Genomic DNA, 15,214 nt, shown 5'->3' with positions numbered 1-15,214 from the left:
CTCGTAGAAAACGTAGAAAACGTAGAAAGAACAAATAGAACAACTTGTCGTTTTTGAAATTTAATAAAAATAATATAAAATCGAATAAAACATTATTCACTATTACTATATATTCAAACAATAAACATTCAAATAAAAGACAAATCTTTTAAAGAAACACTGGTTACTCATTTACTCAAATTTGTTAAAGAAGACTGCAGAAGAAGTAAATAGAACAATTCGCCGAGCAACCTGTATAGAGAAACCGAAGACACGTTCTCCCTAAGGAAATTTCCTTTGTTTAGACTCGGTAACTATTGTGTTAAGAGTCTTCAGGAGACCTGTACTATTAATGCTCTCTCTTTCTGTACTTTTCTTATTCCTTGTCGACGAGAATCGTTCAAACTGCGACCACTTGGCCCTTCACACATGGTTGAATATCATGGTTCGAAAAGCGAGCCATGTGAGTGTGTTTCCGGGGAACTCGGAACAGTTTCTTCAACTTTTTGAACAAGAACGGTAAAGTTGGTCGACGGATGCCACGGCAGGGTAAATGGTTGGGTCAATGAATAAATAGTAGGACCTGGCGAAGGTTGACATAAGGAAATACTTTTTATGTGCTCTGCGTCATGTTGGAAATTGCGCCGAGATTGGATACGGAATTGATTATAATTCTGTAAAACTGTACAGACTGGTTTAAAAGTTTTAGTAGAGATAGGGGGACGGGGAGAAGAAGTTACCGAGACTCCGAAGTGAACCGCTCTGTGTACAAACCATTTTTCAACTTAAACGCTTGTACACTTTAAAGCCTGATAGGTGTACATTTCAATCATTAGTTCTGCTTGCGTTCCATGAATGTTTTATATTCAAGCGTGAAGTGGATTTGTCTTCCACTGAATCACATTTCTCGGATTGTGAATAATGTAGGTGAATAATAAGTTCTGAATATTGCTAAGTTTTGTATCAATGAAGAAAATGAGCGAGTTATCAATTTATAAAGATCACAGTGTATTTGATATTGTAATGTATTATAATTAAAAATTAGAGAATTGTATTGTTTGAAAAACTCATGTTGATTTTTAAATAACAGAAGTCTTACATTATACATTTGCAACGCGCTTTATTTATATTTCTAATATTTCCAGTATTTCTATTAATTTTCAAACATTACAAGATTTGCTGTTTGTAATTAATATTTTAATTTTTCATTTTACTCATTTTAATTTTGATTTTAATATAATCAATAATAAATAATAATTAAATACGGATTTATTAAATATGCAATCAAACAGTTAAAATTAATGTAAAAAATAAAAATAAATATTTGTTGTTGAAAAATAGATTACAGGATGTGTCATTATGTAAACATGCAAATAAAGTAATACTTTACAGATCTATTGCATGAGGGAGTTGTAAATTTCATAAGCTTACACCTCGCATGTCTTTTATTAGATCTCGTGATAAAAAGAAATTGACGGATAGCACTATACTCACGCAATACTTAGGATGTCCCAAATTCGTGTCGTAAGATGAAACATGCGAATTTCTCATTCCAAAAGAAATCCTAGGAAAGTCACTCCGGCTGATGTAATACATACTCTCATGGACTACAAAAATACGAGCCAGTTCTGCAGACATATTTTGAATATTATATAGTGAACGGTCCTGATTAAATAAAGATTCTATGTTAATGACTTGTTTGACAGAATTTTCGATTATCACGTGATGCAAGTTTCTCCGACTTTATATATTACAGGGATGCATGCGGAATGTTATTTCTTGAAAGATTTGAATGTTAAAACGTAGTGATATAGGTTTCTGTGATACTAAAGATAATTGAAACTAATAAAAGTATAACAAATCAAAATAATATTTATATGTCCGTCATCATGTGCTCTATTAATTATGAAAAAGAAACATCTTGGAATAATTCAATTTTAAACGAAACACAGTTAAAATCTTATATGGGGAATAATTATAATATAATTAATACCTATATTTACCCACGGTAGCTTATCATTTAATTCGTTTCAATCATTTAGTTTTAGTCAGTTTAATTTTTAGTTATTTTCTACAACCTTATTTTTTTCTGAAACATTTTTATACTGAAAGATGAGATAGAAAAATATTTTGAAATTGAGAACTTCGTTTGATTTTAGTATTTTAATGAAAATGACTAAAAATGAGTTCAAAAGGTACGAAAAGGTGTATCGAAGTTACACATATTATTCTTTTTATGAGTTTCATTTTCATTTTTCTACATGTTCATGTAATTTCAAATATAGACAATTATTTTAATAGAAATAACAATGTTTCAACCAATTATTTTAATCAAAGGGGTTATCGACAATAAAATTTAATTGGCTCGAGCTTGTGCATTATTATTTGATATTAATTGGTACCTTCCCCAAACTTTTCTAAAAAATTTAATTTACAACCTAACGAGAAAAACTTCATTCAAAATATTTTCTTCCGTGAAAATATATGTAGTTTATTCTGTTACGGTATGTGTAGCAGTATGAATCGATTTTACTGCTCTCATTCGTGAAGGGCTGAAATATTTGAAAGTCGCTTAATTATTTTTCGACCGCAACTGGACAGTTATTTACGATTGAAATATTTTCATCCTACAAATTAATTAACAAACTTTCTCATTGCACATAAAATTGCTAGTGAATCCTGACAAAAATAACAGTAGACTTTTGTTACCAGATATTTTCATCAGAATACGTAGATTACAGAAAGTGGTATGTATACATAATTAACAAATCCAGGTTTACACGGTGTGTATAAGTAATTGGTATTACTGGTTAAAAGTCTCATTAAAATTCCAAATTATTGTCAGGCAAAATAAAGTCCCCTAAAAAAATAAATACAATAAAGTGGTTCTTAAAATAAATTTGTAATAATTTAATTTCTATTCCTTGACTAAAAAATTATTCAAAAACTGATGAAACATTATTTTCCTTTTTTACTATAAGCAATATTATTTCAGATTTTTTTATTTAACGAATTCTTTCTTAATTTAACGAATTGTTTCTTAAAAAGCATCGTGAAAAATTTAATTCGACTTCTATTTCAAATCTTGAGGTCAGAATGGATGAAAATATGATTTCAAAGTAGAGCTTATTTTTTCAAAATATGATGGTAATTTATTGGAATCGATTTATCTTACTGAATTATTGGATTAAGTAGCATGTGATAATTTCTTAAGATGCAAGTTGGACGTAACGAGGACAAAGGAAATTGGAAAATGTGATCAAAGAAGAAGAAAGAAATAAACTTCTCTGTAATATAAAAATGCATTAACTATTACTTATTTCTGTTATTACATTTTAGAAATTTATTTTGCCTTCATCAATCTATATAACAAACTTAAATATCATTGACACATTTACAAATATTACAATTTATCACATCAACTGCTCTAATTAATTACTGCGTCGATCGGTGACCGACACCGATTCGGCACACTCAAGATCTAACAAAATGGAAAGAATTCAACAATATCCTTATTTCTGCAACAAACACCAATTCTCAGATAGTCAACGAAAGAAATTCTCTTTTTCGCCAATCGTTCTCAATAGAACCTAATTTATGACAAAACCGTTACAGAGGATCGTCACGGAATTTTCCAAAAAGACTAATAAAGTAAATCGTCGAACGCCACCCGGTAACTGTGTTTCGCGTAAATTCCTTACGATAGAATTTCCGTGACTTATTGGCGTAGCAGGCGAGAAACGTCGGTAGTGCCGCCGCGACTAATGGCGCCATGTGGTTGGGAAATAAGAAGATATAAGTAAGAAAACGTACGGGCAACCCTAGGGACAGGGTGGGCTGCAGTTGGCCGTAATGGTGGGCGACAACGGAAGAAGCGGCCGCCCTTCGTCATGTGAAAGTCCGGAAGGATCTTACCATTAAACGTACTTATTTAAGATAGTAGCCGGTGGTCAGTCGGGCTAGCATCAATCACGATAATAGGACAATAAATATCTGAACGACAGCCGACTGGTCAGTTAAGGTCAAAAGTGCAGTAGCTTGCAATTTCTGCCTGACTAGCCCGATGCCTGCGGTCGCTAACTCAACCTTCACATCTGCAATATGTAATTGGTTCTCCGTCGCCGCTTAAGCTTCGCATTAAAGTGCCACGCCGCGTTTCGGTATTTCTGGATTCAGCTACGCCGCACTTTCCAGCGGCGTTCAGATGATTTATGAATGAAGTATGAAGAGTATCCCACCCTTCATTCAATTTTTAAGGTCTCTGTCACGATGAAGCGAACAATTCGTATCAGATATAATATTAACACGTTGAGTGCTGCGGCAATTTTAAGCGTTTTATACAATGTTACCCGATCTTTCGCAACGAAGGTAAATGGTATTAGAAGTAACTGTTGAACATTTATTATTTGTTTGATAAACGATAACATATTTTTATTTAGTATCTGTCTTCTCTGAATTGGTTAAAATGAGATTTATCTGTTTTAAAATATTAATTTTTCTTGGTATAATTTATTACATAATCATTCAGTTATAACAATTAAATAATGAGACTAATCGAGACTAATCTTTTTATTGCAATTCCGAAACTCCGACCGTTGATGACCAATGTATCATAAAAATTGATACTTGATTGATATATAGTGGCAACATTCGGTTGGTTTTGTAGCGGCTGGTAAGCACGACATAAAGAAACATTTGGCGTGCAAACAGCTAGTGTGGTTTATGACAAGCAGGTCAGCGAGGCTACTTTTGAGAAAGCCGTTTTCTGAGGATTATAGCCAACTTTGTTTTTCGTTCGACAATATTTGCAAACGGCCTCAGTAGCAAATTGCAGATGTTATAAACCATGAATTTCCGAAGGGATGCAAGGCATGGTCAAGCGACCCTCGACGAGTGACGTCACGAGGCTTGGACCCGGAGGAAATTCCGTTGCGTTGCCAAACTTCCGCTAAGGAATACTTCCCCACCAAAGCGCACTGTCTTTCCACAAAGAACGCGCTAGGGGCGCAAGGAATAGGCGGTGATTGAAAATCACCGGAAGTACCTGACTGGTTAACACCAATGCGCTGTTTAACCAATTAGGGAAAATTCACCATTTTGTCCCGTGTGAAGCAGGGATAAAAAGACAGTCATAGTCATAGACAGTAATAGTCACAGTCAGAATCATCTGTTAATAACCAAGAGTTGACATGAAGTCCTCGCGGTCGCTGGTTGAATAAAGATTCCTTCACTTAAACTTGTAATAGTAATGTCGAACACGCACCTCGCCCATCATCTCGCTAAAGTTCAAAGCAAACGTGAATTGTTTTATGGAAAATGAGATCAAAATCAAATATTTTCTTTTAGGTTGGAATTCTTACATAAATAATCATATTTATAACTTTTTTAACATTACACATTTTTCGGTGGATTACATTTTGAAAATCTTCGTGCAGCTTCAATATACTTCTGGTAAAAATATGTGCCACGATTTTCATCCCATTTTTTAATTAAATATTATGAATATATTTTCTCTTACTGCAATTAATAAAATAATCAGTAAAATGATTTTTATAATACATTCATATGTCTTAGCTGATACCCTTCAATATTGCCGTTCTTATGAATTGAAATCACAATGATGTGTTTTTAAAATAATAATCATTATTTATTTAAACAGTTATCATCAGCATTAATCGCTTTCTCCCGACGGAATATAAATTGATATATTTCACTTTTGTAAAAATTAGATCCGTCAATTTAATAATCGTAATACTCGAAGAATTTTACAGAACATTCTACATTTATTGAAAACGTATGTATATATTTCAATTGATATTGCATCGCGGAAAGCCATTAATGCATCTGGTGCATATTTGTACTATATAAAGATTATTGTTTCGAGAGTATATAGTTTGTTACAATTTACAGAAACAGCGGTTTCATACGTAACAACGTAAAAAAATCTCGTGCATGTAGGTGTGGTATTAATGTTATAACTAACACTATGAATCCTTATTACATCGTATAAATAGATTTCTTATACATTTTTTCTACAAAATACATTTCATTCATTTAATTTCCTGGATCAGTTTCCATAATACGATTCTGTTTGCGCAAGCAATCCTCTTTTGCGAGGTTTTCGTAGTGCACCATAAATTGATGTCTCAATTGCTTTTATGACAAGCTTTAACCAATTCTATATTTATAAATATTTCCTAATAAATGCTTATGCATGTATATTTTTCCTTCATCGCGAATCTATTTGATCAATGATAAGAAACAATTAGTTGAAGAAAAATTCTGTAATGTATTCCATAAAATAATTCGTATCTCTGCAATTCTAATATTTGATATAACTGTTCTCCCGGTAGAAATTTTTCGCAATAGAATTGAATTTAGAACAAAATAATAGTATTTTGATATCGTTGCCTAAGCTATAAAGGAATATATCGAAACAATACAAAAAAATTTAAATAAGACTTATATGAGAGATGGTTCTCTGAGAAATATTTGAAACATATTTTGAAGAGGTGACACATCCCCCAAAGTCAGGGGTGAAAACACATTGTCCGAAATATCTTAGAGATTGAAGAAAATACGGAAAAGTTTTTCCTCTAAATTCTGTTTTCAAATAGAAAGTTTAACTACACAAAGAAAATGAATAAAAACTGATTTGTCAAACTTGCATGTATAATCTATAATTTAAAATGGAAGACACATGCTTTTAGAAACTCTTGTTTGTTTCCATTTGACGATAAATACGCAAATAAAAATATTCACCTTTATTTTGTATCAGGTAACATTTGTTTCCACAATGTCTTCAGCAATAATACCGTATCATAAATCCTTAGTTATGTTTTCGATAGATACTAATAGGTTCTAACCACCGCCACATTGTAAAGATCATAAATTCTCTTTCCCAATCTTCGTGCATTACTCAAATATATCAATAAGTTTTCTCCAAACATTATTCACGTTTCTCTCAAAATCGTCTATCCGCAACTACAACTACAAATAAAGCCAGCCACCCCATCAAATTTTATTAAAATCGCCATCCCCTAAATTCACTCCCAAGCCCAATAGTCCCTACAATCATCCAAAGTACTCCAAAAATCAACATAACCTATTCCAAACGCGTCTATCGCATACACTATGCACTCAAATATAAACGATTACGTTTCAGCAGTGTCGCCACAAATGAAACTCCCATTCTCACTTAAAAAATCTCTAGCTCATTGGAAACGTTAGATCCCGCGGGACACCCGGCATAAATATGATATACCGTCGCGGTGGGCATAAACCGCGTGCGCATTAACTGTTTAAAACTACTACATATAAACTTCCCTTTTCCAGCCGTATAAACTATAAAAGAACGGGCTGTGGGCCGACAGTCGACTTCGCAACCCGGACTAACTATTAAAAGTTGCAAATTGCTGCAGACACACTGCGGGCCCGACGTTAGCGTACCGAGCGTCTTGGGCACTCCTCCATCCTGTCCTAACTTACTTACTTACCAGACTTACTTCCTTACTTACATAGTCACTCGCTTACTTACTTATTCCTAGCCCCGTATTCTTTACCCTTGCCTCTTTCTACACTACTGGTGCCCCCGCTGCGCAGCTCGTCCGCCGGTTTCCCGCGCTTAACATTACTTGTTCATGTTCCTCCATCGCATCCACCGCAGGCCGGCACGCAGGAACTACCGAAAGATATAGCAAATATACCGTGGTTAGGATAACGAAGCGAACTCATCCCTTGGCGGCCTGTTATTTTTCGCATTTATTAAGGCCCCAAGTTCATCAGCGCTAGGTAGTGGCAGGGCGAATCAGCTGCTCGGCCGGTGCCGACGTTCGTAAGCCGCGTTAGTTGATGCGTTCTGATCCGATTATCGACTTATGATTTTCGGCGGAGCCGAAAATGAAATATTCATTCGGCGATATCAACGAAACCCGATATAAATATTATATCGTTGTTTCGCCGTATTAATCTTTCACGTAATAATATTTATGGAACTGCGCAGGCTGCGAAGCGACGGTCTGCTCGGCGCGATGTTTATGCGTCCCTCGGTTTCCTGGATGTTGTTCAGAGATTCCAATTTTACAACGGTTCGACATTTTTTATGATGCGCTGGCAGTCTTTTTGACGCTGTTTTTCGATGGTTCATTGCCGCGATGGTTTTAATTCAATGTTTCCTTTAATGAAGAGCTGAACAATGGACAATATTAACTTGTTCCTGAATATGTATATTTTTTAATATGAATGTTGTGAAAGAAAACTTACGGTTACGCGCTGATCAACCAAAACACGTCTACTAATAGAGCTGATTAGCTATATCTGAGTAGCACTTAAGCTGTCAGCCATAGGCAAAGATCCCCATGTGGCAATTTTCCTTTATTTTTCAGGTGTTTTCTAGCTTTCATATAATTTAACCCCTTGCCTTACAATAACGTGTCAGAATCGTGGTGAAAACCTTAAATAGAATTTAATGAACATAAATATTACTCCGTTCTTGTGAATTCAAATGAAATGTTATTCTCCTCTTATGAATTGTTATACTTTAGAGCAAACGTGAATATAGTACAAAGTAGTTGTATGAATCACAGCTGAGATATAAATCGTAGGGTAAGAGGTTAAAATGTTCGTGGTACGATTCTGGATGAAAGGGTTAAGAACTGAAGATAGCAAATATTTCGGGCAAAATGTATTTGAGGTTTTTCATTTTTAATATTGGGGATTGTGAGGTTCTAAGTAATTTACGTATTTCTGTATAATAATTTTGAGTAAAGATTTTCTTATTTGTGGGGAATTAAGCGACAGGTAATGAATAATATTGAAAATTAGATAGGAGGTAATATATTTGATAACATGGAAAAATTGTTAAGCAATGTAGATATCACATATAAACAGAGAGAACTTGAAATCATAAGCATTAATATAATGAAAAAGTATAAAATTTAATGTTTTAATTATAAACGGGTTCTTATACGGCGAAACATTGAATGAAAACACCTGTAGAGGATCTAGTACTTATCTTACAGCCACGAAATATTTACTCAGTTAAAAAGGAAGAGCATTTTTTCGGCAAACAAGTACAAAAAATGAAAAATTTGAAACTCAAGTTAAATCTCAGCTAACACTATTTAATGTTATTAGTTGTATAAACTTGAATGGACGAATACAACATGGGGAAATATTTGAAAATATTTTACACTGGCTAATAGCCGTGTTTATGTAGTAGAAAATTGCCCTTAGCTCAGCACCGTTGAATCAACGAATTTAATTGATTCAATAAATTGTTTGGTTTTTCGCAACGGAACAATTGGAACATATTGTGATAACCAATACACCGAGTGAAAAGTGCATCGTTGCATAGTGAGATGCGCTATGCTGATATAACATTAACAAGCATTAACGGGGGATATTTCACCAGCTGGTTGCGGCTTTCCATTTATGTTTCTAAATATATCCTATAAAGTATTTCACGACCTGCGGCGCGTTAGTAATCGAACAAAGCATCGGATAGGCGACAACACTTTATTGAATGCCACGGAGTATTTTACATCCCTTCACACGTTTCATTGTAATTCGGTTCAATTATCCGTTGAGTATATCGCATACGCCACCGTGTAATTAACTTTGTGCTGTTCGTAGAAAGAATGCTGTAATGAATTCTGGAATTCCTAGTTTTACTTAAACAACGTGAAATCTGAGGAGCATATATTAAAATCATAATTGAATATCAGACACAATTACCACGAATGAACGATAAAAAATATTTCACAGTGAAATATTCATTCAACAATTTCTCGATTGTTCATTCCTTTCCGTTAGCCACGACAAGGATAGTAGAACAGGAAATTTCATACAGCACATATTTCATAATAGAAAGCTAATTTAAGTTTATTAATGTTGTAAATCAGAGTGATGCATGCTCCTTTTGGTAACATTCTGCCTTACTCGTAAATTCGCAAAACGCTCTCATGAAATAATTTGAATATGTAACGGTGTGAAATAACCTGACTGGAATCGTAAGGCATGAGACGAAATGAATTACTTAAAATTGTATTTACTGCGACTTTAATCAGCCGTTACTTCGGGATCTGGTTTCCTGAAAAATGGAACGTAAAAGTATTTTATAACAGTTAATATCTACATGGAAATATAAGATAAAGTCATTATACAGTTTAGAATTACAATTTACAATTCATATTATATTTCCAACTTTTTATATTTGTCTTGTGATCATAATTTACAATCTAAATACATATACCATAATTTTCATTTATAATGAAAATTTAAATTAATAATTTTCATTTATAATAAAATTCAGTTTCATCATTATAGTAAGCTTTTTTCTGTTTCAGTGAGCACTAACTCAACATTGTACAGTAACACTTTTCCTTTCTAAATACTTGTTAAAAGAGTTCTTCGATTAAATGTTCAATCCTTAATTGATTGTACCTATATTGCCAGTGTAATCATGCAGACAACTAAGAAAATGAGAAGTAATGATTCAATATCACAGACACGCTGGTTGCGTGTACCGTATTAACACTACTGATACGGTCGGCGACGTATCACCCACTGGGGGTGACACCATTTTTCCATTAAGACTGCCTACACTTCGTTTCGTGTAGTAAGCTTTTACGATTTCCCTGGTTTGACTGCTATCATCCTCTCCCCTGTGTGGACTATATATTCAATATTTCCCTTGGTTAATTACCAAAAATGTAAGCAACCCCTTTTACGATCACGGGAGTTTAATTGAAATATTTCTTCTACACACTACGACATTTTATTTCCTTGCCGGTAAATGTTAGAAGATTTACAAATGTAATTATTATATTTTATACCAGACAGTATGTTTTTCTGTATAAAATCAAAATCGCTATCGGTATAAGGATCTAAGTAAATGAAATTTAATAAATAACTTCCTGTATGTATTTTAATACTACTCTCAAGTATTAGACAATTGTAAACGAAGTTTTTACTTTGAACTATTTATATGTACAACTAAGAGAAGGATTAATATTCGAATTTCAATGTGAACAATAAAATCAGAAGGGTTGATTCCATTTTCTCTTGATATTCAGCGTACTGCTCGTGACAAATTAAAATTAATTGAAAATTTCTTTTATTTTTTAACGTTTATAGTAAAATCTATTCGTATGTTATAATGTAAACTCTATATTCAGAAACGAAACAGAATATTTTTTAATTAATCCAATCTTAAATCTTCCCATTTTCGTGCAAAACACAATATATTTCTTTATTTGTTTCAACAGCAAGTTAAAATAAATTCTTGAAGTTATGAATTTCGGTTCCATAAGTCTCAACTACATCTTCTCTAGAAAGAATACAGCTTGTTCGAGGAATAAGTTATTGCTCATCCTTTAAGTACTATAGAAAGTATTATATGTCCAGTTCATGATAAACTGCAAGCGCGAAGGACGTGTACACATGGTTACTGAATTGAGCTCTGAACGTTATTTTGCTAAAATATATTTCTTCATACGGCTACTCATATAACACAAAGCAGGTGGTAAGTATATTTATGTGCATGGAGATATGTGTATTATAAAAATGCGCCGAAAATAAGAATACTTGATATAATTAACCATTATAATTGATTTCAATTCTAGAAAATCTTTCTTTCATGAAAAACTACAGAATTTAACATATTTTAAAATTGTCATCAACCACAATAACCATTATGTTCTGACGATTATTTATTTCCCACCAATCTAAACTAAATGCTTTACCACCATAATGTATATATTTTTTCTTACTTTGTATGCTGTTATTACTCCAGATGCTCCAAAGCTACCTAAATAACACGTATGTCAACTATAAGTATGTTTTATTGACACCAGAACTATTACATCTGTCAAAATAACGGGTTTCAGTTTCCTTATTCTGCAATTATTGATATATTAAAAGTGCTAAATATCTGAAATGAGTTTAAAAATACATAGTTTCACTTGGATGTTACAATGAATGTATGAAGAAACCAGAAAAAAGTCTACTGTTAGAATTTTCATAAGAATTACATATTAATCTTGTCAAACGCTCAGCAGTCCTTAAAATGAAAAATTTGCGCATTTCTTGGTTTATAGCAGAATTTTAATAGAATAAGACGACACTACGAAATACTTTCGGAACATACAGGTTTAAAACTTTATAGACATTCCAGTGACGTTAACACAGTTTCGCCTCGACTTTCTAAGTGTGTAGCAGAATAACTGGTAGCCATTTTGGATTAATTCACTTTTTAGTGTACCTTCACCCATGTCTGTCTAGCAACCGGTTCCTGCGAAATTACTTTTACTATCTATCGAATATCAGCTATAGCGGGGATCGGTACACCGTGATGCATAAAAAATCCAGTTTATGGCGTCTGTTAGGACCCGACGATATCCGGCACGTCCCATTTCCGCCTGCTGACGTCTTTTTGGCGGTGATACCGCTTCCTGTTGCTACGGACTACCAACCGTATTCAAGAGTAAAGACTCGCTCGGTCCTCTATAAACCGAATTGATCGTCACTAGAAAAATTTAGTTACCTGGAAAATAAACACAACAGAATTTAAATGCTTTTGTCAATCGAACCGTATTTAAAACATTTGAGTTATGGGTGTAACTAATACGATTTTACTAAGGACATGGTGGAAGTAATGCAAACGAAAGATGAAACTTCGTACAAAAAAAAATAAATACTATCATTAAATAACACTCTCCCTGTGCAAAAATTTTGGAATATTTATTGTTACACAAATTGTACTATATTTATACTGTATTGTGTTAAAAGTAAATAATACTTTCTCAATATTAATATAACAAAATTTTAACAATGAATATACATTTTTGTTCTTTGGTAAGGTTTCATTAACGATTGAGTGATTCCTGTGAACTTAATTGGAAAACAATCGTGAAACAATTGGTTAATAAAACGCTCCGATTTTTGTAACATTGTAAATTTATAGTGGATAGGTCACACAATTAAAATCTATTAGAGTTTTAAACATAAGATTATATGAAAAATCTTAAAATATAAAAGCTCTTTTTTGTATTTAAACATTTCTATTAATGATTTTCCTTTGACTTTTCTATGGATCTTTATATTTATACGATTGTTTTAATGTTTCAGGAAATGAAAGTTAACTGGGCGACTTCTCCAGGAAACCAACCAAAACAGGACACCAGCAGTGAGTACCTCGCACTTTCTATACTGTTTTACCATATAATTTCCAGGCATCTGAATTTTCAGAAAAATGTTTAAATTTCTCATCCTAATGTCTTCGCAACAGAAATTCAATAAATTAATATTAATAAAGATTCTTTAATATTCGTTTAATATATAATAATTAAAAGCTTAGAAACCATAAAAAATATTTTATACTAAACTTAATACCTTACTTGTAATTAAAGTCTTTAACGTTCATCATAAGCTACCAAGGAAATCAAATTTGTTTGATCTTCTAAACGTTATTACTTCGCTACCTGTGATCATAAACTCTTTATTAGCTTTATATCAAGATTCTGTCAACACTACACTAAGAGCCCTAACTGAGATCATTAACGGGAACTACTAAACCACATTCAAACTCTATTCCCTTTTACGAAGATACCGCCATACTCTCTACAAAAATCCCTAAATTTCACACTCTCAATCACTATCGACTTTCAAAAAACAATTAGCACCCCAAGGTACTGCCCATTAACTTTCATCGGGTACTAAGATCTTTTTCAACCCAAATCGAAATTAATTTTTACTTTAATTTCTTTAAAAAAACGGACGAAGATTAAAAAAACTAAACACATTCACAAAACTCCACCTTTCACATTCCACTTCGCCATAGTTCCACACTCCAAACAATAACACCCTAACAAACCGACCAAAATCACAGTATCACATACATTTCTTTCCTTGAAACAATCAATGAACCAGCGGAACAACGGCCCAAAGATCGGCGTTCCTCCCCCGTGTTCGCCGCGCCCGCGTACCTGCGAGGAAGCCCAAAGGGTGAACACGTGTATCCCTCCTCCATTATACATGCATAGTGAGCGATGAACGCGTGTGCGTGTTTGAAATTCAGTGAGGGGCAGCAGCAATATTTAACTCAGTCTGAAATTCCTCTTTTTATAGACTTGTAAAACCGTGAAAGGCACATGGGACCCGATCCTGCCTCCTCCGCCCCCGTCCTTCACCCGTGTCGTCCTCTCCTGTCCCCCTTCATCCCCGAGTCAACCCTCTGCCCCTTCTGAAGCGGTTAGATGGTAGTCCTGTATCTCCCGTCGTTCTTCCCGCCGGCTTTTCCATTGCCGGACCGTTTCCATCCTACCCATACATACTTCTCGAATCCTCCATCCCCCCGACCATCCCGCACCCCCCGTGCACTCTCCGCGATCCTTTTTCGAAGCCGTGCTATACCTCCCCGCGGACAAATGCAAAACTAAAACGCACCTCCCCTATTCTCTGTGTAAATATGGCCGGGAACTACTGCACGGTCGTTGAACGGGGTAAGCACACTTTTTCCTGGCTCCCCGCCGTGCGCGTTCCGCTCGCCCCTCCTGCACCCGTGATCGCATTCCCTCCCCCGCGTCACGGTGAGTAGATACCACTGTACGCGTTGCGGTTACAACCGAGACGGGGAATACCAAGGCGGCGAAGGCGCACCGGTTATTTTACTTTTCTGGACGGGAATGCGAGGAATCTCCGGGTACATCGGTACACCTGCGCGCATCCTGCAACTGCGACTCCAGACGGTCTCTGCACCGACCGGGCCCGCGGAGTACATATGTATATTACACAAGTTTACTTGAGTCCACTGTACTTCGCTGATATACTTTCCGAAAACCGAATCCGCGGTGCTTTATACAACGGTCGCCTCCGGGGGAGGTTTCTACTCGCGCGAGATGACGGTGGCTGGGGGAAGGAATGAAGAAGATGGGGAGAGCAATGTACTGAAGTGGAATATGCTGATTTTTTATTTTTGCGAGTATGTTTGAGCTGTTTCTAGTGGTGTTTATTTGCGATGTTGTGTACATGGGTAACTTTGTTTTGTTTGCAATTGGTTTTATAGGGTAATTGATTGTTTAGGGATTTGTACCTTTGTTGGTTTAATAATTGGTTACTAGGGTAATATTTATTTTATAATCAACTGTCGTTTCGGTGTTATCATTGCCAATACACGACGATCATTAGCAAAATCGAAGAATGCTGAATAATGTTTAATCAGCGGTAATTCCAGTTA

At 34.6% G+C, this 15,214-nt stretch overlaps 1 protein-coding gene across 1 annotated transcript in view; it reads left to right on the top strand.

The window, feature by feature from the left end:
- The window catches only part of LOC116433576 (cytotoxic granule associated RNA binding protein TIA1), a 715,860-nt gene that overhangs the window by 296,050 nt on the left and 404,596 nt on the right, over window positions 1–15,214 (top strand). Inside the window, exon 3 of the mRNA XM_076374164.1 lies at window positions 13,108–13,165. Coding sequence (XP_076230279.1) covers window positions 13,108–13,165 — 58 coding nt within the window. The remainder of the gene's footprint in view (window positions 1–13,107; window positions 13,166–15,214) is intronic.

Source organism: Nomia melanderi, chromosome 2 (genome assembly GCF_051020985.1).
Source record: "Nomia melanderi isolate GNS246 chromosome 2, iyNomMela1, whole genome shotgun sequence".
NCBI lineage: Eukaryota > Metazoa > Arthropoda > Insecta > Hymenoptera > Halictidae > Nomia > Nomia melanderi.
Note: the sequence above shows the minus strand (reverse complement) of the source record. Positions and strands in the feature narration are given on the sequence as shown.